Raw genomic sequence first — 25556 nt, 5'->3', positions numbered from 1 at the left:
TAATGTGGAAAAACTCATGAAATACTCCAAAATCAATAAAAGAAAGTAAAAGTGTAAGTATTTGATGAAAATAATTAGTTCAAAGAAAGGAGATTAGTACAAGTTTGGGTAAATGCAAGATTTGTTTCAAATCAGGGATCAACTGACCTTGGTGAAAGCTTGGATTTAAGGTATTAGAAAAAGGGGAAAGACAGAGATAGCTCCAGAGTTTTCTAGGCCAGAACATGTAAATGAAATATGAAACATAAATTTGCATTTGTAGTTGAGAAAATCAGCAGGGGGGCCGGGTGTAGGGTTTGTGAAGAGAACAGGAATTTGCTTGGCTTGAGCCACGCTGAGATTGAAGCATTGGCAGCACATCCCAGAGGATTTCCTGACCCAGAGGAAGTGGTGCTCACAATTCCTTCGTGGAAGACCTGGCATTACCAACTGGAGTCTTCTGTTTGGATTCCGATTCAGGCTGACCTTGTTTTGTGGCTGTCAGTGAGACCACCCACAAAGTGCAAAGCCTGGGAGTCACAACCCACATCATCCAAACTCAAATTAGTCAAAGCTCATTGTTTCTTCCCAGAGTTGAGAAATTTATAGAAAATCAGTCTCTGTTTCCAAAGCGTAAATTCACCACACTCATCAGTAAGGTAATCATGTTTCTGCTTGATAGAAAAACTTCCAGGACAAATGTTTAAAATATCTATCTTCAAGTAAATTATTGAAGGGAATGTTTAAAACTTTTCTTCTCAATTTTTAGTTGGAGCGTCTGAACCTTGCACTTCAGAGGACATTGGCGAAACACAAACTAAAAGAAAGCAGGTAAAATTGAACCACTTTAGGTTGTGTGAACCTCCCATTACACTTAACTGGTATTACTGCAAATAGACACCACTTAGTGGATGCGTCGACATTTTTCGAATCACTGTGGTATTCGAGAAACTGGACTAAGTGTTTTAACTGCCACTAATCTGAAAGTAAGTGCATTTATTTTTCGCATTGAATACATCCCTGAGCTCAGATTTATATAAAATGTTTAGGATTTTACAGCTGTTCAGGAAAAGGTAGAACTGAGTTTCAAGCCTGGGTTTTTCAGAAGCTCATGATTTTAACTATGTTGCCATATACCGCTGCTTTTAACAAGCTATAAAGCCTATTCTTTCCTACTAGAGGTAATGTCAATACTTCACAGGTAAGGCAGGGATCCCAGATGATCAGTACAGACTCCTGCCGAAAGCTGCAGCCTGGTCCCAGGGCAGGGGAGGGGGGGGCACCTTCCGCACACGTTAAACTTTCAGCTGTTGCGGCAGGAGGAGATTGAAAAAGAATCAGAGTTGGGAGGGTGGTTAAAAAGGAGAGGTTGGGGCATCTGGGTGGCTCAGTCGTTAAGCGTTTGCCCTCGGCTCAGGTCATGGTCCCAGGGTCCTGGGATCGAGCCCCACATCGGGCTCCCTACTCAGGTGGGAAGCCTGCTTCTTCCTCTCCCTCTACCTGCTTGTGTTCCTCTCTCCCTGTGTCTTTCTCTGTCAAATAAATAAATAAAATTTTTAAAAATAAATAAATTAAAAGGGAGAGGTTGACTCAGGGGTTTGAAGCAACAGCTGTTTATCAGTCTAAAGGAAGTGTTTCCACATTTTCGTAACCCCTTTGGTTATATTTGTAGGCACTGGCTGAGTATCAGTTCCATCTATACTTTTTTCTTGAATTCTGTCTTTGAAATTTGTTTAAAGAAAGGGTTTAAAAGGTTAATATATAAGATGGTTTGTTTTTTGTTTTTGTTTTTAAAGCCGCTTTCTAGAGTTAATTTTTCAAATACATCTTGGCACATTTACTGCTGGCGGGGAATTTGGCCTTGTTTTTGATTCCTTGGAATCTCAAGGATTATTTCATTTGTAAATAATAGAATAAATACTTGGGTTCAAATTTGCAGAATTGAACATTGCAGCTTTGCAAACCAACACCGTTGTCGGGAATATGTTATACTTTCATTCATCTGCCTATTTCTCATGAGTGGGTTATCTGTCCTTCATTTTCCCTGTTGACTAACTGGTCCCAGACTGCAGACAGAGGGCAAGCCAGGAATGGGTCAGAAGGGGTCCAGAAGGAGAGAGTGTGAATCTCTATGTCTGACAGAAACTTCGTTTACACAAGTGATAGGAAAAGCATTCCGGAATGCCTCTGACCTTTATTCTAAGTCACGCTGATAAGATAGCCACCAGCCATTGTAGTTACACTACTGTGTCTGTCTGCTTAAGTCCTTGGCAGCCAGTTGGCTCAAAATTGATTCTCAGGGCTTTGTGTTCTGAAATGTTCCAAGCCAAAGGCTGCAGGGGTTCAGGTAGGATGTATTCCCAGTGGTGTATCTCTTTAAAAATACCTCAAAACTAAAAAAAAAAAAAAAAAAAAATCATTTTATTTGGAAATCTGAAAAGCTTTTTTTTGCCATTTCCTTGATTTCTTAGCTGATCATACTTTTAAATTGTGCTAATGATAATTATTCAGTTGTTGAAATAAGATGACAAACCTTTTTTCTCATGACTGCCTGCTGATAGGCTAAATGGCTTCTTCTGCTTTGTTTTTTTTAGCTCTTGGATATATTTTTTGTTTCCTTTTTTCCCCCCATCTTCATTTTGGAAAGTCAGCTGCCATTTCTACTGCTGTCAGCCTGCCAACCACTGAACATAACTTTTTTTGACTGTTTATTATCTTATATGATTTGAAAAGAAAAAATCAATAAATTAAACCATAAACTGTCCCTAAATGAAGACTGGAGCCCTCTGCTCCCCACCTTTTTAGTGAATGAATTTTAATGCAGTCATTGTGATATCTCTCTGGGTTGGTTTCACAGAAAGCTTTTGCTTTGTTTCTTTTCCTGGGATCTTCTGATCACATCAGCATATCTGTGCATGGCTGGTATGTGTGTGTGAGTGTGTATATGTGTACATGTGTGTGTATGTGTGTGTGTGTGTACAAACGCACACACATTTGCTGGCTCATGTGCAGGTTTAGTCTCTTTTTTTTAAGGTGAAGACAGAGAACTTATTTTTTTTTTTAAAGATTTTATTTATTTATTTGAGAGAGAGAGAGAATGAGAGATAGACAGCATGAGAGGGAAGAGGGTCAGAGGGAGAAGCAGACTCCCTGCTGAGCAGGAAGCCCGATGCGGGACTCGATCCCGGGACTCCAGGATCATGACCTGAGCCGAAGGCAGTCGCTTAACCAACTGAGTCACCCAGGCACCCAGAGAACTTATTTTTAATTGCATTATGTGCTGTTTGCTCTCAGTTTTGCTCACATCTCATATCATGGGTGCAGGGAATCGGCAGAATTAGCGTTCTCTGAGCAGAAATGCTCTCATTCTTTGGGAAAACAAAACAGGAAGTGCTTAAATGAGAAAAATAAGCAAATCTGAAGATGATTGACATAAAATAATATATAACAAGAAGTTTGGGGATATTTAGACTCAAACTAAATATAAAATTAGATAGTGAACCTCAACCAATTTAGATAAGGAAATATTTCTACCTAGCATTTTAAGCAGTTATAAGCAATGTACCTTTATGTGATAAAGTAGTGGACTGAGCAGTTTTCCTTCTTGAAAATATTTCGTTTTGAAACTTCTCTACATGTATTGTGTTTTATTGAAACCTGTTTAAAATTTAGATTTTTGCCTGTTTGTAAACATGGCTTATCTAATGGCAAATTGAATTACAAATGGAACCTTAGGTGTCTTTTAATATGTGTTAGTAATTTGGTCATAAAAAGTCATCACTATCAGAAATCATCAAAAAAACAATTAGGCAAACATGAATCAATAAGTTATCTAGTCAAAATTACCAAAACTTTTTATCAGTCAAAATGTATGCTATTATATTATCAACTTCTGTGCTGTAAAAACCAATGCAGTAATTGAATAAAGAATAGATTTCTTTAGTTACTAATTTTTATACACATAGCTCAATGTAATAATGCCAGAGAGTTAAATTATATAGAACCTTAAACTCAGAAGCAAGTTATGCTACGTATTTGTTTAAGAACAAAGATAGTGGGGGCACCTGGGTGGCTCAGTCACTTAAACGACTGCCTTCAGTTCAGGTCATGATCCCAGGGTCCTGAAATGGAACCCCGAGTCGGACTCTCTGTTCAGCGGGGAGTCTGCTGCTCCCTCTGCCTGCCCCTCTCCCTGCTTGTGCCCTCTCTCTCTCTCTCTCATTCTCTCTGTCAAATAAATAAATAAATAAAATTTAAAAAAAAGAAAAGAAAAAAGTGGAACTTAAAAAGTGAAATCCATCAGTATGTAAATTTTTCTTCTTAGTTGTGTCATCAGAAAAACCCTGGGCGGCTTTATTACCATACTTACTTGCCCATTTCATACGCTGGTTTCCTGCCAGTGTAAACCTCTATAGTATTGCCTAGGTAAAGTTAACTTACAAGGTAAATATGCTTCAAAAAGTGAGGAAACACTCCAAATCAGGTATATTTTGGGGTTGCACATGTCCTTCTTTCTTGTAAACTTGATAGTCAAGATTTGCCTCTACAGAAAAGGCAGCTCAAACTATTTTCTGTCATCATGTCTGTATGTTATAATCAGAAGTGGTAGCATTCATTTGTCAGTTTATAATTTAAGATGTTGACATATTTTCAGGAAATCTTTGGAAAGAGAAGACTTGGAAAAAATAATTACAGACCACGCAATTGCAGCAGGTAATAGAATTGTTTAAGTATATGTAATTAGGGAGTAATTATACTTACAGAACTAATATTTTACCTATAAACTAATATTTTCTATTAGTAGAAATATTTACCTGTAGAACTAAAATTTTCTCCTAAAATATTCATATTTATTTTTTGGTGACTTCCAGTGTGAAGTATTCAGTATTATGTATTGTGTTAACATAAAGAGTAATTCTTTTTCATGCTGTGTATTTTTGTTTGACTGAAAACATTTCCTCTTCTTTATAATGTTTATTTGCTGAGACATAGATAAGGTTGCATGGGAAGCTGACTCATAGACATTTACATGCTTTGGCCTTGAACTTAACTAAGTATTCCTCATTTATTCATGAAAAATTTTATTCAACAAAGTAAAATAAAGAATTTTTTTGAAGGTTGGAAGTGATCCTGGGAAAAAGGATTAGCAGGGTTCTCATATTAATGATTAGTTTGAGAGAAGCAAGTAGATGGGTAAGTTTGTCGTACTGTCCTTTTCAAAGTTGGAGGACATGGACGGACCAATGGGTTAAATCTTTCTGAAGATACAAGATACTAAGAATTTAATGATGATGATGATGGCTGACATACTGAGCCCTTCCTGGGAGCTGGGCACTATTTTAAACACAGTCTTTCCACATCACAACAGTGCTATGGAAAGGGCACTATTGTTCTTCCAAATTTCAGATGAGAAAAAAAATGATACACAAAATTTAAAGAATAAAGGAGATTAGGGAAGGAGAAGTTACAGGAAGTAAATAAATTCCAAATACTCATTCAGGTAACATTAAACAAGAATGCTGTTTTGCTTAAAAAAAAAATTAAAAATGACTTTATATCATCTCTAGAGAAAAAAATGACAAAATTGAGTTTCATCACTGGTGACTTTAAATTCATTCCTGTCTGACATTCCTACTGCTGGAGGCTCTCCAAGTGGGGACAGTGCCCCTTCACCAAGATGTACTGTGTTTGTCATTAACAGAATGATGGGAGAACTTTTTCTGAAATGAACCTAATTCTGTAATACTGATTGTTCTTTTGTAAAAACAGTCTCTTCAGGGAGATTAAAAGTTGTATATTATACTTAATTTATCATACTTTTGTAATTAACTGATGGGGAATTTTTATTTGGCATTTCCAGAATTGTAGAAACTCACCGACATAGATAATCTGAATATAGATGACTAATATTGGTTGGAACTCTTGTTACCAGACATAAAGGGGACCAGCTCATCCCATCAAATGGTGTTAAAAATAGTAGTTAACCGTACAGCTCTTCCGAGAACGATCGAGTTGATATGGCAGAAAAGGTATTTTTTGCTTTCAGGAGTTCCAGTGGAGATCATCAAAGAATCTCTCGGGGAAGAGCTTTTCAAAATATGTTACGAGGAAGATGAACACATCCTGGGTGTGGTTGGAGGAACCCTCAAAGATTTTTTAAATAGCTTCAGCACCCTTCTGAAACAGAGCGGCCACTACCAAGGAGCAGAAAAGAGAGGCGGGTTTGAGGACGCTTCCATTCTGTGCCTGGATAAAGATCAGAATTTCTTAAATGTGTACTATTTTTTCCCTAAGAAAACCACATCCCTGATTCTTCCTGGCATCATTAAGGCTGCTGCGCGCGTGTTGTATGAAACCGAAGTCGAAGTGTCCCTCCTGCCTCCCTGCTTCCGAAATGATTGCAGCGAGTTCGTCAATCAGCCCTATCTGTTATACTCCCTTCACATCAAAAGCACCAAACCATCCCTGTCCCCGGGCAAACCCCAGTCCTCGCTGGTGATCCCCGCTTCCCTCTTCTGTAAGACCTTTCCTTTCCATTTCATGTTTGACAAGGACTTGACGATTCTGCAGTTTGGCCATGGCATTCGAAGGCTGATGAACAGGAGAGACTTTCAAGGAAAGCCGAATTTTGAAGAGTACTTTGAGATTCTGACTCCCAGAATCAACCAAACGTTTAGTGGAATCATGGCTATGTTGAACATGCAGTTTGTCGTCCGAGTGAGGAGGTGGGACAACTCTGTGAAGAAATCTTCAAGGGTAAGGAAAATGTCATAGTAGTTGGAATATGAGAAATGATTTCATTTCTTGCTTAAGGACTAGAAACAAAAAGGTAGGAAGATAGGCATCACTTCAAACGTTTTGATGAAACACTGGTACATTTGAGATAATTCTAGTATAATTTTAAGGCTGAAATAATTTAAAACAAAATCCTTTCCTCATTCATTTGCTTGCTTACTTGATTCGTTACTTCACAAATATTTAGTGAATGCGGTCTACCTTTTAAAATCCTCTCAGAGTATTTTATAAGCCGAACTAGATAAATATTTATATAAAAATATGTTTTCGATCATCATCAAATAGCTGGCAATTGGGAGTAACAAGGGGCATTATTCTGCAACAAACAAACAAAAACTACTTGTTTCTTAGAGGAGACAACTAAATGGACTTTTTAATCAATATTTAATAGACATGGAAAATCAATAACTTTTTTAATTGTTAGAGAATGTTGTGGGGGTTGTGCTTATGGTAGAGAATTTGGGTAATTATTTAGTTCAAGGAAAGAGTTTGCAAAATCATAGTTGATGGTACAAGCAAAGCTAATATTCAGGCTTATATGCATATAACTTTTAAACGTGCATAATTCCAGGAGATGTGCAGTTTGTTCCCAAAAATGAAAACAGTTTTACCACTTTTTATCATAAAAGCAATGTAACTAAATGCTCAAAATAGGTAATACTTAAAGATATTCACTGCAGCCAAAAAATCAAAGACATTAGTTAGATACATTTTTGTGTGTGTGAAACAAAACAAAATACTACTTGCAACTTCCTTTTTCTCACTAAACAACACATTTCGGGCATTCTTCCATGTCGTGAGGTATAAGCCTATTTCCTTTTTCCAAAGACTGTATACAATTCCATTGTATGCTTGTCTCCTACCTAAGGACATCGGGGTTGATTTTGACTCTTTGCTGCAGGGAACACACTTATACGTATTTGTTCTCACTCATACAGTAAACCAGGATGATCACCTACAACCTCACATCTCTCAAGGCTTCCTAGGTACAATCCTTTATGCTATCTGCTACTATGAAAAGAATATAATAGCAGAAGCATCAGCATTCCCCCTAGTGAGAAAGCCTTGAGGCAAGAATTTTTTGCATTGTTTATTGAAAATCATGATCTCTATGTAGAGTTACTCCAATCTGTCCGTTCTTCAAATGCCCACGTGCATTTTAGAATGCACAGTACATTGGAACTATAAGAAAGCATCTTGTTCCTTTTCAGCAGGTAGAAAAAAAACGAGTTTAGACACAAAGGGATCGCAACTGTATCTTCTGCCTTTCCTTTTGTCTCAAAAAGGTGTTGGAAACTGAAATAAACCACGACAATTGGTTTGCCTTTGCTTCCCAGGTTATGGACCTCAAAGGCCAAATGATCTACATTGTTGAATCCAGTGCAATCTTGTTTTTGGGGTCACCCTGTGTGGACAGATTAGAAGATTTTACAGGACGAGGGCTCTACCTCTCAGACATCCCGATCCACAATGCACTGAGGGATGTAGTCTTGATAGGGGAGCAGGCCAGAGCGCAAGATGGCCTGAAGAAGAGGCTGGGCAAGCTGAAGGCCACCCTTGAGCAAGCCCACCAAGCCCTGGAGGAGGAGAAGAAGAAGACGGTGGATCTCCTGTGCTCCATATTTCCCTGCGAGGTTGCGCAGCAGCTGTGGCAAGGGCAAGTTGTGCAAGCCAAGAAGTTCAGTGATGTCACCATGCTTTTCTCAGACATTGTGGGGTTCACGGCCATCTGCTCCCAGAGCTCACCGCTGCAGGTCATCACCATGCTCAATGCGCTCTACACTCGCTTTGACCAGCAGTGCGGCGAGCTGGATGTCTACAAGGTAGGGGTGGAGGAGGGCAGGCAGAAGACACTGAGAAAAAGCACGGTAGCCAGGACTCCCGAGTTACCGAGGTACCGTGCAGATGCAAGGCTTTCTCTGCAAGCCACATCCTGGGAGCAGGCATTGTGCGTTAACCATGTGGGTGTGCTCTAGCCAGAAATAGCTCTGAATCTGCTCAGAAACAGAGATAATTATTCCATGAAAGAACTGCCCCATTGTCTTCTCAAAGAATAAGCATAGAATGGAGGGGTGATAGGCTGAGTGGAGAGTGGGGTGTAGGACCCATGAACGGGTACCGTTTAAAAGTCAGTGAACATGACACTGGACTGTGGCAACTGAGTTGAATTATCAAGCATGAGATAATTCCAAGTATGACTTGCATGGGGAAAAGTTATCCTCTGTAAAAGTACAGAAGAAACATAAGGAGTAGTACTACTTTTCATAGTAGGAGTATACAAACTATCTTTTCATAGAGGAGTATACAAACTATCGTCAAATAGGTTAACCCAATATGGAGTTAACGTGATACTTAGTATGGCTGATTAAGAGGGAAAAAAACACTGACTTAAGGCATTATTGAAGAGAGGCCAAGGGCAGAGACATCGGTGCAAAGAGAGGCCAGTCTTCAAATCTTGTTCTCTACTTGCTTTGTAAGGTGAGAAAGTGGAATAGACTTTCTCATTTCTAAAACAGAAAATAATATCCACCTACAGAGTTTAGATGCATGAATAACATACCTTATGTCCCATAAGCCTCATGAACAGGCCTGTTACGAAGATGATGGTAAATAATATCTGTTATTCATGATGTAGCAGGGTTTACTGAGTGTCTACCACGTACTGGGCATCATTCTAGGCACAGGGAGGCTCAGTAATTGTCCTTAACGAGTACTAGCCCTTTTTATAAATGTAACTCGACATAAGAGAACTAATGAAGTGACTTCATATTCTGTGTTTCTAGAATTAAAACCTATTTTTTACTAATTTAAAGTCTTTCACATTATTCTAGCCACTGGCATTAAGAATAAAGCACCCTTCTCATTTGTGTGGCTTGAATCACCTTTTAGTTTGTCGCATACAATCTGGAGTTTCAGAGATTCACTCAACATGAAATAAATACATTATTGAGGAGAAAAAAATATTATTTATGGGGAATACATAAGCCTCTGCTTTGTTCCAATCTAGCCACTAGAAATAAAACCTTCCTTTTAAGAATTTCCAGCAGGAAATTCCAGACAGAGCCATGATCCCCCTGGGGGTGGGGGGAGGGAGAGAGATCCATGTATAATTACTGATAAAATAATTGGCTTTCGTTAGGTTAAGCGTGATGGCCTCTTGTGGAATTTACTATATTTATTTGTAGATAGTTTCTATCTTGTCATTGTCTCTTCTCCGAATTGTAAGAAGAAAGTCTCACTCTCGCTTGCAACTGCTGCGATTGCTAGCAGAGGCAGTAGCCCTCTTCTACAAATTTCTACTTGTTGAAACTAAAACAATTCAGTTATTCCAACAAGTATTCAGAATCTGTGCTCCTTACCGCATGGATAGTAGCCACAGTTCCATGGTTAATCCATCCACAAGCCAAGCTAGATAGTGAATCATCTGCTCTGTCCTTATTTCCACTTTCTCTTCACTTCTGATTCTGCTTGAAAGTACCTGGAGACAGCTATGAATAAATCAGGAAGGGTTTCATCAGGAGATAGATGTAAGATGCACAGAATGTGTAATCATTTGCTCGCCTGTGAGTGGTGGCTTCCAAGGAATAGTCTAGCTTCCCCCGCCCCCCCAGGACCTGTTTGTACCAGGACTTTATTTAATTTCATTTTCTTGTTGTCTTTTAGTCTGTTGTTCATTTTTCAGTTTATTCGGTATTCATTTATTGATTGTTTCAGCGCATATTTACTGTCAGCCAGGGTTGGCCAGCATGAATGAAAAGATCTCATATGTGGGAGTAGAGGAGGGAGGGGCTGACCACTGCCAGATTTCCATATGACAAGGTGAAAGCCTGATTGAGAACACAGGCTTCTGTGATAGCGTAGAGAATAGGCATCTAACACCAAGTAGGAGTGAGGGCGCCACTTCTTCTAATTAAGTGACAATTATTGGGCACATGAGATATGTTAGCCATTATTTTAGGCACTTCTTATATATTCGTTGCTGAGGAAAAGCTTTTAAGAGGCACTGCCACCTGGTTCACTTGGTAGCAAATATACTGGGCACTGGAAATTTAGGAGTTAGTAAAAGAGGCAAACTGAGAGAGCTAACATTCTACTGGGGAAAAGAAGGAACATGAACCAATGAGTAAATTTATAGCATTCCAACTGGTGTGCTCTTCTGGATAAAGTTGAGAAGGAGAAGTGCAGAAGGTAAGGGTGATTGCTATTTTATAGAGGGCAGTTGCGAGAGGCGTTTCTCACGTGGGGATGTTTTAGCAGGCACTGGAGGAAATGAGGGACACGCCAAGTGGCTCTCTTCAGGAGATTGTTCCAGCCCGAGGAATAGCAAATGGGAACATGTTTGGTACGTTTGAGGGATAACAGGAGGCCAATGGCACTGGGACAAAGTGACCAAGAGAGAGGCTGAAGAAATAAAATCAGAGATTAGCAGACAGGTCAGAAGAACTTTGGAGGCATTTTAAGAGTTTCAGCATTGATTCTGAGTGAAATGGAGAATCACTGAAGGTTTGTCTCCCTCTCTTTTTTCCTTTCTCATCTCCCTCCGTACGAGAAGGTTTGGATAAGAGAAGTGGTATGATCTTGTTAGATGTGTAGCTTATTAGCTGTAGCTTACTGTAGCTTATTAGCTACAGTAAATATTTAGAGGAGAAGAAAAACGCAATGATGAAGATTTGGTGGATTATTTGTGGATTTAAATTAACCAGTAGCTTTGTCATCAGCATCACGGACAGATAAAAATCCCGTTACAACAACTGTAATGACAATGATAACACTTGGAATTTGTAGAACAGCTTGATTTTCAACAGGCTTCCAAGCACCCCCTCGTTTGACATCTTGATTTCTATACTTCGTGATTGATACTCATGGCAACCTACTTATAGTTGCTCTGAGAATCCCCAAATCCTTTCGAAAAACTATAATGTCTTACTTTCATATCACACATTCTTGTTAACTTCATATGACATTGGTTGAGCAGTGACTGTTCAAAACACTGCACGCGAGGAGGATATAAAATCAGCAAGTGATTCCGGTATCTTTAAGCAATTTGTCATAAACACAAGATATCTTTTACATTACATCATTGGCCTCTACAGAGCCACTTTACATGGTGGGGGGAAAAAAAAGGTGAAATGCTGTGTTGAGTCAGCAGCTAGTCTGGGAGTAGAAGCTACCCCCTGACGTTGTGCTCACAGGACCACACTGTCCTCCAGAGCAGCGCCTGATGTAAAAGCATCTAAACTTGATGAATTTCGTGAAAGAGAAAGCCATTTCTGAGAGTGTCTGATTTACTCTGATTTTCCAGAGGGCCTGACCCCTGCAATTTCTGCTCTATGACCTTCCCTCTCCTTCTTTCTGACGTGTATTTGTAATACGGAAAATCTGTTATGTGCAGGTGGAGACCATTGGTGACGCATACTGTGTGGCTGGGGGATTACACAAAGAAAGTGACACCCATGCTGTTCAGATAGCACTGATGGCCCTGAAGATGATGGAGCTCTCTGATGAAGTTATGTCTCCCCATGGAGAACCTATCAAGGTAAGGCAGATCATATACTGCCCAGCAAATGTCATGGAGAGTACATGCTTATTAATTAGTTATCCAAAGAATAGTCCATCCGTCAGGGTCTGGTTGCAGAGAGCAAAATCTCTTAAGTGGTGGAAGCCAGAAAACATTTACAATTGGGTCTCCAGTGGCTCACAGAATCACCAAGAGGACAAACAAAGCCATCTATAAGTGAAACCTTCAAAAAATGGCTCCCAACGCTGCTCTTCAGAGCCCCTGTTTTTTTCCAAGATCAAGCAGTTGGCTCCAGAACTATACCACCTCAGCCGCAGTCAGGAAACCGCTATGTTCAGAAAGCTGCTGCCTCTATTATTGGCTGCAGAACAAAACTGCACGTATTATAATTTGAGTCAGTAACATGGAAATCCTGCATCATGACCTTCACAAGACGAGGGACTAGAAACTGGGCTAAGTTTGCCGTAGAAAACCCAGAGGCTGCCACTGTGGGCCGCAGAGTTGCAGTCATAGCCGAAAGCCTGGCTTCCAAATCGCTTGCAAGTATATCTGATCACCAAACCGAAACGCACCTAGAAAATGCAAGGGAGTTTGGAACACGTCATTTTTAGTCTTCCAATCCCTGCAGGGGAGGGCATTACATTATAATGAAAATTGACTGCTAATCCACCCCAATATTTTCCAAAGCACATAAACTCTAAAATTTCTAGATTATCTCAGAATAACGTCTTATTACAGATGAGAAGATAAAATTACCATGCTTGGCATTATAGTTTAATAGAATACAAGAAGATTACCTTTATTTGTCCTAATTGAGTGAATCTGCTACTTAATTTTTATAGAACAGTTCTCAATTGATGATCTTCAGAAATGGGACTTGGAAGGGCGCCTGGGTGGCTCAGTCGGTTGGGCATCTGCCTTCAGCTCAGGTCATAATCCCAGGGTCCTGGGATCGAGTCCTGCATCGCTTCTTCCTCTCCCCCCTGCTCATGCTCTCTCTCTCACTCTCTTTCAAATAAATAAATAAAATCTTTAAAAAAAAGAAATGGAACTTTGAAGTCATATAGAATCCTATCTGGCATGCTATAAAATAATAGAGAAATGAAAGAAAAAATGTAAAATACAAAACTATAATACTTAGAAGCGTAGCCTTTTCTCTCTTCATAATAGAAGCCATATGTTGAGCCCAACCTTTTTCTCCTTCTTACCCTGCTACCCGATGGAATAGAATCAAAGTGAAAGAATAGGAAATATTTTCTTTTTTTCAAGCTCTATGTGTTTCTCCAACATGCCATATGTATAAATCATCTATCACTGTTGATTTCCTTACTAACATCCACCTGCTCCGGCTTAGAAAGCCGCAGGTGGAGTATTGATAGAAACCAGAGGGCTGAATGTGGCAGGGAAAGTCAGTAAGTGCAAACTGAACTTGGAAACAGACTCCTGTTACCCCCCTTCCTATTCCCAAGGCGTCTACGATGAGACACGTGCTGTGGCAAACATGGTCCCCAAATGGAAGATTTCCCCAGCAGGTTTCCATTCAGGGCGTGCTGCGCATCCAAAGTTATAAACTTTGGATCATTTTCTCATGAATTCTAAATGAAATTTGTGAATTCGCTGGTGAATTTGAGAAGTTCCCTGATAAGAAAGCTGTGGAATTGAAAGCGAAATTCAGAACTGGCAAAGGGAAGAGAGGGAGGGAGAGCAGCATGGGAGGAACCAAGGGGCATTTACTTTATCTGCCTCGTTTGGATTGATTGATTATGAAATAGAAAAAAAAATTATCATAAATTTATCAAAGAGACAAAGCTAGAATAACTAAGTACAGAGAGAGAAACGGGTTTAACCAGGAGAGTGCCCAAAGAGAGCAGCCTGATCTAACTTATGTGCTAAAATGGTGTTTGTTATTTATACACAGAAGATAGCCTTTTGCTCATATTGATCAGATGGTATATGTGCAAAACCACATTCTCCTAAAGAAAAAAATACCAGATGTAACGGATAACTAAGCTTTGCTGATTAAAATGAAAATGTGACAAAGAAGGGACTCTAAAACTAATTCAATCCTGTATTTTATAGATGAGGAAATAATGAACGGGACATAAAGAGACTCACAGAAAGTCAGACTATCCATTGTTAGCAGAGTTTGTTTGCGAATGCAGGTCTCCTGATTCATACTATAGTGCTTTTGTTTGAAAATTGTGCAGAATTCATGATTTGACGTCTTATAAGCAAATGATTCTGGAACATTGTTAGGAGATACCTAAAATCAGTTGTAAAACTAAGCTAAACTGGAGTCTTCTGAATTCTGAACAACATTAAATCATTGAGTACTTAGCCTTTGTTTAAAATGCATATATCTAATGAAACTTCTTTTGAATGGTCAACTGAACAGAGGACTTAAAACGAATGAACATGGGGCCCGATTGTCATATAAAATATGTGACTTTAACTTGAACTTACTGTATCTTTAACTTACTGTATTGTAGCAGCAATTTCAGAATTTGTACATGCCCTGAGATCATCAAGAATTAGGATCTTATAGAAGATGCCAGTTTAAAATATTGTTTTAATTGTTCTCCAAATCACTGGTAACCTTCAGAATTCCTAAACTTTTACCCCAGCATATCCCAGACCGCACCTTATATCTAGATAATGGCCCAGCTCTGGTTTTCCCTGCATCCGGGCGGGTTTAACAAAAGTGTCTCTGTGGTCATTGCGATGCCGGTCTAAGCAACCCCAGCTCTGCTTCCTCTGTCTGTGATGTGTTCTACTTAAACATCACAGTTCCTTTCTCCTTTCACGTTCGTCACTGAAGAGCGGGGAAGTGTCTGTCATAAAGTTCTTTTTATCCTTTATATTCTAAGAGCCGGCTTCTCCTGCCCTTCTCTGACAGTGCGTTGGGAAGCAACCCCTGGGGGCCAGGAATTTTGTCTCCCTTGATGGACAGAGCAGGTTCACGTAAACAGCCCACAGACGCTTCACCTTGTCACTCTGGTGACTGTGATAGGGATGCATGGAAATGTGTTTCAGACATTGAAGGCAGCTGAAACAAAGATGCTTTGTGGAACAGACCTAAGTGCGTAGTGGAGAAGAGTTAAGAGGTGTGACTGATTTTGTACTAGTAATTTTTAATTGGATGCGAGTAGAGGGAAGTTGGCAAGTCTTGTGGAAGAGTGGAATGGTGTAGTGACAGTGAAGGGTAAAATCATGTAAAGGGCGTTCATACGGTACCGACGAACGAGCGCAAAGTATTTTGCCAGTGACGGGGACACTGTGTTACTTTTGGCTTTCAGATGCGAATTGGACTGCACTCTGGATCAGTTTTTGCTGGAGTCGTTGGCGTTAAAATGCCTCGTTACTGTCTTTTTGGAAACAATGTCACCTTGGCGAACAAATTTGAGTCCTGCAGTGTACCACGGAAAATCAATGTCAGCCCAACAACGTACAGGTGCGGTTTGCATTGAAGGCCTGAAATCTATTCTTTTCATTTATACACAGTTGTCATGTTTATATTATCATCCATAACATTTTCTTGCTTAGATAATCTGACAAGAAAGAGAAAAGCAATAATTTTATCATCCCCACCTTTTTTAAAATTACTCAGCTTCATGAGAACAACTCTGAGATATTTGTAGCCCAGGTGTAACCCTTAACACACGTCCTATCTTCCCCCACTATTATTCTTTTTTTTTAAGATTTTATTTATTCATTTGAGACACAGAGATACAGAGAGAAAGAGAGCATGAGCAGTGGGAGAGGCAGAGGGAGAGGGAGAAGCAGACTCCCCGCTGAGCCAGGAGCCCGATGTGGGGCTTGATCCCAGGACCCTGGGATCATGACCTGAGCCAAAGGCAGACGCTTAATCATCTGAGCCACACAGGCGCCCCCCCCCCCCACTATTATTCTTTTCAAAGCACGTATTAATGCTCTCCATACTTTGATGGTTATTCTGACAGCAGAACCATCCTGGCACTAGCCACCCAGACTTAGCATGGTCCCCACAAGTTATAGAGCATGGTCCTCAACATGCCCTCAGCTCAGGTGCCAGACAGGGAGACGTTTCATCTCATTTTAAGAATCCAATTACAGGGCGCCTGGGTGGCTCAGTCGTTAAGCGTCTGCCTTCGGCTCGGGTCATGTTCCCAGGGTTCTGGGATCGAGTCTCGGTCGGGCTCCCTGCTTGGCTGGAAGCCTGCTTTTCCGTTTCCCGCTCCCCCTGCTTGTGTTCTCTCTCTCGCTGTGTCTCTCTCTGTCAAGTAAATAAATAAAATCTTTAAAAAAAAAAAAGAATCCAATTACAATGGAAATGGTTGAATAACAAAACGTGTTCCAGATACATGTGGTAGCTAACATACCAAACTGTACCAAGCAAGTTATCGTTCTTATTCTCAGAGACAGCTGTTTTATAGCACTTTCTTTGTCCTTAAAACTCCACAGCCTTTCCTTTCCAGCCCTGGCTCTAAGTCGATAACTTCACTTCATATTTCACAGGAGAAGACAAAAATGCATCAGATAAGCACATCACCACCTTCTCCAGGGCAGACCCCATTAACCTAGCTCCCCCGGGGCCCTGGTCTTAGGCACTTGTTGGGGTGACAGTGCCGCCCTCCGCCCTGCTCCTCTTCCAGATGCTCCCCCCAGGTTTGCTCTGAGTGCTGCCACATCGCTTGCTTTCTCAAAAACTTGTCTCCTGAAAATACCTGCTCTCTTTACGATTAATTTCTCTGGTGAAACGATTATTCCCATCAGAATACAGACATATCTTACTATCAGACCTCTTAAAATAGTATATTCCTTGTTACCAAGTGCATCTCAGCTACCCCCCTATATTTCTGTTCCTTTTTCCAGCAAAACTTGGTGCAAGTTGTTCATGCTCACCATCTCTATTATTTTTTTTTACCTCCCATTGGCTCTCTGACTCACACCGATTGGCATGTGTCCCTTGCACTCCATTGAAATGGTTCTTATCAGGGTCATCGGTGTCCCTTGCGAAAATCATGGTCAGTTCTCTCCCCTTATCTTCCTCAACATCTCAATGGTAACTGAATAGCTTGAGCACTCTCTCTGTTGAACGTTTTCTTCTTAGGCTTTTGTGACACCACATTCACCTGGTTTTCTCATTACCCGTGACTTCACCATCTCAGTGTTTTGTGTTGTTACTCTTTTCCTACCAAACCTTTGAAGTGTCCAGAGCTCTGTCCCCATTGTCTTCTATGTCTGGACTTTACTGACTCACTTTTTTTTTTTTTTTTAATCTCTATCCCATCCCACAATTCTCCACTGATCTACAGACTTGTGTATCTTATTCTATGTTTCTATTTGGATGACTAATTGACAAATTAAAATTAACATGATCATCTTAGAACACATGATTTTCCATATACCAGAGCCCGATGAGATCCTCTCCCCCCAGCCAGACTAACTTTATCAATCTCCTTAAAATGGCACCACCATCTATCGCGTTCCTTCGACTCTAAATCTCAGAGTGATCATTGCTTTCTCCCCCCAACAACTTACCACATCCACCTACAAATTATATCCTGAATACATCTTTTTTCACTTCCTTCAGGACTACACCCCAAGGCAAGGCTCCCTCCTCTGTCCCACCAGAGCCAACCCAGGATCATCCTCACCCTTCTGCTTGCTTTCTTGTACAACTCCTCCCCACCGTCCATCCGCCCGCCACACAGTAGCCAAATTGTCTCTCGAAAGTATAAATCAGATCTCGTCACTCCTGCATTAAAACCCCTCCAATGGCTTCCCACTGCAGCCAGAATAAAATTTAAGTATGTCACCACAGACTAAAATGTCCTCTTTGATCAGTGTCCTGCCAACAACCTGTGTCACTTTATTTGTTCCACTTTCTCCTTCACTCGCTGATACCCTGCCACCCTGCCTTTCCTTTTTTTCATCAGACTTGCTAAACCCATTCCTGAATCAAGGATACTGACTGTTCCTCTGCTTTCCACTTCTTCCCTGGATCATCCTGCGTCTTCCTCTTTCTCAGAATTAGACCTTAAGTCAAATGTCACCTCTTCAAAGACACACCGGTCAGTTAACTGCCGTAGCTAGAGGAACAACTTTCATCCCACACACCTCACGTTATTTTATTTTTTCATCTTAGCTCACACCTGTGTCTGAAACAGTGTTTTCTTTATGTGTTTATTGCCTGCCTCCCCTTGTAGAGTGTCAGCCTCCTGCGTATACATTTTATAGCCCCACTTTCCAGATCAGTGCCTGGAACACAGTAGGAAAGCAGTAAGTATTGATTGATTGACAGTCCACTCTTTGATCTGAAAATGAGTTACTATAGCAAGAGAATTGGAAAAGTCCTTGGAAACTGTTGTAATGGTTAATAGCCCTGGAGTCTTCCCACATAAGCCAGGCAAGGATAAGAACTCAAGTCCTTAGAGGAAAGGACTCTGCTCTCTGGAGGATGTGAGAGTAATAATCTGGAGGATGTGAGAGTAATAATTAGTAAGAGTATTTGCTAATCCATTCATTGCTGTTGCATGTTCAATAACATAATATATATGCATGAGCACCATGAAGAGTCCTTGGCTGTGTATCTATCCTTAAAACCAAACCTTTGCATAAAAAAAAGTGTATTTTCTATTTCTTCTATTTAATTGTTTTCAGACAGTATAAGACAAAACTTTTCCAAATTTTTCCTTTGTTTCATATCTCAGAGTCTGGTTGTCTTAAATCTTGATAGGAGACATTGATATCAGCTACTCCTTTTACTCCCCAAATGTTATTTAGGATCTCTTGTCTTCCCAACAGAGGATCATGACGCTTTGATATACATTTTCAGCAACTGGAGAAGGCTCATAGCTTAAATCCTTAGATTCATCATATAGTCAATGTTATTAGGCATGCACATACAGGATTTTACACCATACATAGTGTCACCTTTTTTTTAATCAATTATTTTTTATTATAATAGTAATATATGCTTATTTTAGAAAATTTACAATATCGGAAAGTTATGAAGGAAATAAAAATAACTCAATCTCAGATCCAGAGACAGTAACTCTTCACATTTTTGTGTTTTTTCATTATTTCTTAGTATGTGTTTTTATACACCTATGTAAATGATAATGAATATTTAATTGATACTGAACATCAATGCATTTGCTAAATTTATTTCTATCTTTTGTAAAAAAATATGGTATGGTTTATTTGTTTTTTCCTTTTTCAATTTACTTACCTCTTACTCTCATATAGGAAATATTTATGTCTTCTCTAAAGGGCAAGTGGTAGTTAAAATGCTTTATTTAGGCAAGAAATAAGTATTTAATGTGAAATACGTGTAACCACATTTTAAAAGGCTTTCTTTTAAAAACTACTTTATTTTTTTTCCAAATGATAGGAAAATTTAAAAGAGAACAGATAATTTAAATTCAGTCAAAAGTCCATGCTTTGTGAAATTTAACAACTGGATTGTAAAATAGAGACATAATTCCAGTTCTGTTAAAGTTCGGGACAAACAGTAGACTCCATTAGAAATTGTACAGATATAAAACCTAATTATTTCTTTGGAGAACTTTACTGGTAATACATTGAAATCTAGGGTGACATTTCTCAAAAAATAAAAGAATATCAAACGTAGCATCCCTGATACACTTACGAGACACTTGCAAATTTAGGACACAGAATACATACCCCACACGCACAAAAAGTCCTTAACTTCAAATCTTGCCTTTCACTTCCAATTCTAATCAGTAATTTAAAATGTTGCTGTGTCATGACAGTTATACATTCCTTTATTCTAAATGTCATGAGGAATTTTATTTTCGGGGACAATGTTCTGCCTTCTTGTTTGATCTTACTGCAGTGCAGGAAACGGAGACGAGACTAAGTATTGTCCAAGTTTCAGGTCAGTGGATTAATAAGACAGGTTTATGTGGTGATCCAGGGATCATTAAAGACAAAAATGGCTCGTGGGGGATATAAATGGATACTGCCCAGGGTGGGTGGGGACGTAGACCCAGGAACTCCTGTTTGCAAGAAACATCTGAGAACCTAATAACAGGGAAACAGGACTTGAATTCTAGAAGGGGAAGGAACAGAGAGAAGAAAGAGAATATGGAGAGATGACAGAAAAAAGGAGAGTTAATACAGCAATTTGGGGAAAATGGTATTGGGTCGAGAGAGAATAAAGAAAAACTCCCACCATATGTGGACATCTGCCCTGAGACTGTTGTTTTTCTTGGGTCTGACTTCCATCAGGCTTTCATCTAAATGGTATTATTTTTCCAAACTGTTTTCCTTAAAAATTCTGATCTTTTTGGGACACCTGGGTGGCACAGTCGATTAAGCGTCTGACTCTTAGTGTCAGCTCAGGTTGTGATCTCAGGGTGGTGACCTCAGAGTCCTGAGATTGAGCCCCGCATCGGGCTCCACACTCAGCAAGGAGTCTGCCTAAGATTCTTTTCTCCCTCTGCCCTTCCTCCCTGCACGTTCTCTGTCTCTCTCAAATAAATAAATAAATAAATCTTTTAAAAAAAATCTGATTTGTTCTTGAAGGTGATTTAATGAACATTTCTAACTTCATGATACTCTAATTGTGTTTATCTGTAAGTTTCTTAAAGCATAGAATTTGTATTCAGAATACATGCTGTACAGCTAAACACAGCTCTCCAGATGTGCCTTCGTGAGCAAGGCACCTCAATTCAAATGGCATACTTTAAGGCCACTTCTAAGTGCTGAATATTTTATATGAACTCAAATGTAAAGTTAATATTGTAATTACCATATTCAATAGAAGATGCTGGGTTGATGTGGACAGAAAAAAGAAAGATCTTAATTACCTATAATTTTATTATTGTTATTTATCAAACCTTTTTAGTTTTATTTTTATGCATTTTTATAATTAATTTTTAAACATTTTAAACCTACAGAAAAAAAATCAAAGAAAATGTAACACGCATGTGACCAATCCTAATATTTAATAAATGTCAGTATGTTGCCATTTTTGTTTCAGATCCCTATTTTATAAAAAAAATAAAATATTCTGGCCCCGCCCCCCCAACTGTCTGACATGTTGGACTCTATGCCCCTTAGGGTTTGTAGGAGCAGCTGAGAACATACATTTCCCGCAGACAGGCAGGCTCCCAAAGAGAGGCAGGAAGGCGCTGAGGAGAGCATGCTCAGCAGCTTCTCCCAAACTCACTACCAGGAAAGAAAGTGGGCAGAGAGAGGCCAAGAGTGTAACTCTCATTTAGGTTCCACCAGAGAAAAATAGATGTCCGTTCAACCTATCCATGTCCTTTCCCGACTTGCCTTAAATCTGCTGCATATTATGTTTTTGAGATTTTTTTTTTGATGAATTGTAAACCTAGTTCATTTATTTAAACTATTCCTAATGCAGCAGTGTGCAGGTAAACCAGCATTGGGAGTAAAGTGGAGAATCTTTGATTTTTAGCATTTACCGATTTCTATGGTGTATGTACTCCCACCACAGCAGGTTTCAGCTACAGGTGGAGTTAATTGGCTCATAAAATTCCTGAATGTTTAGCTGTTGGCTCTCATAAGCCAGTATGGGCCAGGTCTAGCATGTCACTATATGTGCATGTGATATAAAATGTATTCTAAAGTATGAATAAGCTATATATATATATATATATAATATACCTACAAATGGTATTCCCAGATCATAGGCAATATCCAGTTTAGCTTTACTAAACATCAATTAGCTGTCCAAATTGGTCTTACCAATTTATATCCCACCAACAGTATATGAAGGTTTCTATTCCCTAAATGTTACCAATATGATGAGTGTTAACTGATAATTAATTGATGCTTAACCAATCATGTTTAATCTATTTACTTCATCTCCACAGCTGTCCTAAGAGGCCTGTACTATTATTATTCCATCTTAAAAGCTAGAAAACTGACATCTTTGCTGCTATTCCAGCCTAGAAGCTTATAATTTTAATACTATGGAATTCTGTAACTTCTCATTATATATTACCAAATATTATGCCTCATAAATAACAGACACTCAAATATTTATGGATCATGACTAAAGCATCATTTGATTGATTATTTTGCAGATTACATATTTATTGATGAGTTTTTAAAAATTAGCTAAGTGAATATTCACATGTTTTTTTCTACTTGAGGTCTGTCATTTTTGAAACCTGGATTTCTATTCGGTCGGTTTCTTCAGTACGTAGAGAGGTGTCTTGGTACCAAACCTAATGCAACACCATCGTTCTGTTACATTTAGGCATGACATCACAAACAGATGAGTCGGAGGCCATGGTCTGGTTGGGCAGATATAAGTGGTTTTCTGGGGAAGCTGATTTAGGGCCCAGAACTGTCAACATTTTCCATCCTGAATACATATGCCTGAATAATAGGTTAGAGAAATGCTTATGAAGTTTGCATTTGACAGAAAGCTAGGGAAGCAAATAGAAAGAAGAGCCAGTAACTTCATCAGTAGGATTGGAACTTAAAATGAATTTAACTCATGTGTGGAATTTAAGAAACAAAACAAACAAGCAAAGGGGGAGAGAGAGACAGGCTGACCAAGACATAGACCCTTAACTGCAGAGAACAAACTGATGGTCACCAGAGGGGAGGAGGGTGGGGGATGGGTGAAATAGGTGGAGGGGATTAAGGAGGGCACTTGTGCTGAGCACCGATGGAAGTGTTGAACCCAATATCACACTGTATGTTAACTAACTGGGATATGAATAAAAACGTGAAAAATAAACTAAAAATAAGCAAATACAATAAAAGGAGTTTACCATAATGGATACGTAGTTAGTAGCAGATAATAAAATGTGGTAAACAGATACATTTAAGAAGAAATATTTCAAATACCAGATAGTAAGAGGAGTGTCAGTTTGTACAATTAAATCGCCTTTTAGTCGTACTAACCTAGAATTCATAAAAATTCTATTGAGAGATTCAAATGTTATTCTTTGATTATATATATATCTTATTGATATATATCTATATCTATATATCTTACATAGAACTTCTCTTTTACAGCTTCTTGCCCTTGACTACTTCTCCATAATATTTACAAAATAAATGAATCAATAAATGGACAATGTCTTTTCTCTTTCAACTTAGGAAGCCTTATTCTATAAAACTATGTTTATGCATGGGTTTGGGGGTCTTTTGCTATTATTAGAGTTTTGGATTATTTTGGTTTTTTTCCCACTATTGTAAATTTACTGCTATATGAATTATTGGTTATATCTTTACAAAAATATTTTATAATTTTATTTCCTAATATGAGTGAAATATATTATTTGGTAGAATTTTTTTTGTTATTGTGAATTGATTCTTCTTTGTTATTCTGTGAAGGTGTTTTTTTTTAAATCATTATGATCTGGGCGCCTGGGTGGCTCAGTCATTAAGCGTCTGCCTTCGGCTCAGGTCATGATCCCAGGATCCTGGGATCGAGCCCCGCATCAGGCTCCCTGCTCAGCGGGAAGCCTGCTTCTCCCTCTCCCACTCCCCCTGCTTGTGTTTCCTCTCTTGCTGTGTCTCTCTCTGTCAAAAAATAAATAAAATCTTTAAAAAAAAATCATTATGATCTTTCTGTCAATCACACTGTAAATGATTGGTTTATTAATACAGAGAGTTCCCAGCTTTTGGTGATTAACTTAATGATTTTTCAATTTTACAATGGTGGGAAAACTATACACATTCAGTAGAAACCATAGTTTGAATTCTAATTTTTGATCTTTCCCCTAGCTAGCGATATGCCACATGACACTCTTATTCACAATCAGGGGAATAAACAACCAATACACTTACAACCATTCTGTTTTTCACTTTCAATAAAATATTGAATAAATTATATGAGATATTAAACATTTTATTATAAAGTAGTCTGTGTGTTAGAGGATTTTGCCCAACTGCAGGCTACTTTAAGTGTTCTGAGCACATTAAGACAGGCCAGGTCAAACTATGATGTTCCGTAGGTTACATGGTTAGGTATGTTAAATGCATTTTCAACTTATTAATATGTAACCCCATTATAAGTCAAGGAAGATCTGTAGTCTCAGGAGTATTGATTTGGTTGTTTTTTCTTGCATAGACAGTTATATCAGTATTAAATTTTAATATTAATATTTTTATTTTAATCTTTATTAATACTTTTATTTTAATCTTTTCAGATTACTCAAAGACTGCCCTGGTTTTGTGTTTACCCCTCGATCAAGGGAAGAACTTCCACCAAACTTCCCCAGTGAAATTCCTGGAATCTGTCATTTCCTGGAAGATTATCAACCAGTAACAAATTCAAAACCATGGTTCCAGAAGAAAGATGTTGAAGATGGCAATGCCAATTTCTTAGGCAAAGCCTCAGGAATAGATTAGCAAAATATATATCTGATTATTAGTCCTTGGGTTTTGACTCCTGTGAGCATGGGTGGAATCTCTAAAAGCACTTTACGATTGCAGATGACTAAGAACAGTATTAAAATTTCAGGAGCTAAGTCACGATCTACTTTTTCTTCCACTTAACATGACAAAAATGTATTTACTTCGATACTTCAAGTCTTTAGGGAGAAAAAAAGGAAAGAAACCTCAAAAATGGCATTTGGGGGTTATTTCTGTTATTATACCCACCATTTATTATCTGTACTCACAATTCAGCACATGTACATCTATCAGGTAATTGCAGTGTCCTGACCCGCACAGCCTGATGGAATGACACACAGTCTTGTGTCATGGTGGAATGCCATGGTTGTAAAAATGCATTTGTGATAGTGTGACCTCCAAAAAGCTTTCCAAATAGAAATTAGAGTCTTTGATACCATAAGCTCTTTGAACCTTTCAGCTCTGCATTTTATTACATTTCTTCATTTCACTGTTGGTGTATATAACAAAATAGGTTGAGTATTTTTTTCTGTTGCACTTTTCCTTTTTCTTTTTTTAAGAAAATAAGCAATTATGGGTTAGATGCAATATGAATATAAAGTAGTTCTTCTATAAATATCAAAGATTGTTTTATAAAAATATCTGCCATAACGTAATGTGTCATATCAATAAATACTGCCTTTTGTTTGACATTTTTCTATTCTGCACTTTGGTAAAGGCTATTTTAATTCATATTAACAATTTAATTCCTATTAATTCATTTTTGTATCATAACATTTGGGATAAAAGAGGGTTACAGCCTATATTAAAATGCAATAATATCATTCTAATTTAATTTAATTAGAAGCAACATGAGAGTAAAGTAAGAATCCAGGGAATATACCATAATGTCCAGAAGTAAAACATTTAAACA

At 38.7% G+C, this 25556-nt stretch overlaps 1 protein-coding gene across 4 annotated transcripts in view; it reads left to right on the top strand.

Annotated features, from left to right (window-relative positions):
• Positions 1-25335, top strand: part of GUCY1A1 (guanylate cyclase 1 soluble subunit alpha 1) — a 59763-nt gene extending 34428 nt beyond the window's left edge. For all 4 annotated transcript variants that reach the window (XM_028104446.2, XM_028104444.2, XM_028104449.2 and 1 more), the window contains 7 exons: positions 749-810; positions 4634-4692; positions 6026-6735; positions 8112-8597; positions 12167-12310; positions 15589-15743; positions 24439-25335. In XM_028104446.2, coding sequence (XP_027960247.1) covers positions 749-810; positions 4634-4692; positions 6026-6735; positions 8112-8597; positions 12167-12310; positions 15589-15743; positions 24439-24640 — 1818 coding nt within the window. In that variant the 3' untranslated portion in view covers positions 24641-25335. The remainder of the gene's footprint in view (positions 1-748; positions 811-4633; positions 4693-6025; positions 6736-8111; positions 8598-12166; positions 12311-15588; positions 15744-24438) is intronic.
• The last annotated feature ends 221 nt before the right edge of the window (positions 25336-25556 follow it).

This window comes from Eumetopias jubatus, unplaced genomic scaffold (genome assembly GCF_037043125.1).
Source record: "Eumetopias jubatus isolate StellerSeaLion01/CBP00866 unplaced genomic scaffold, mEumJub1_p1.0 scaffold_2, whole genome shotgun sequence".
Lineage (NCBI taxonomy): Eukaryota > Metazoa > Chordata > Mammalia > Carnivora > Otariidae > Eumetopias > Eumetopias jubatus.
This window is presented reverse-complemented; position numbering and strand designations above follow the sequence as displayed.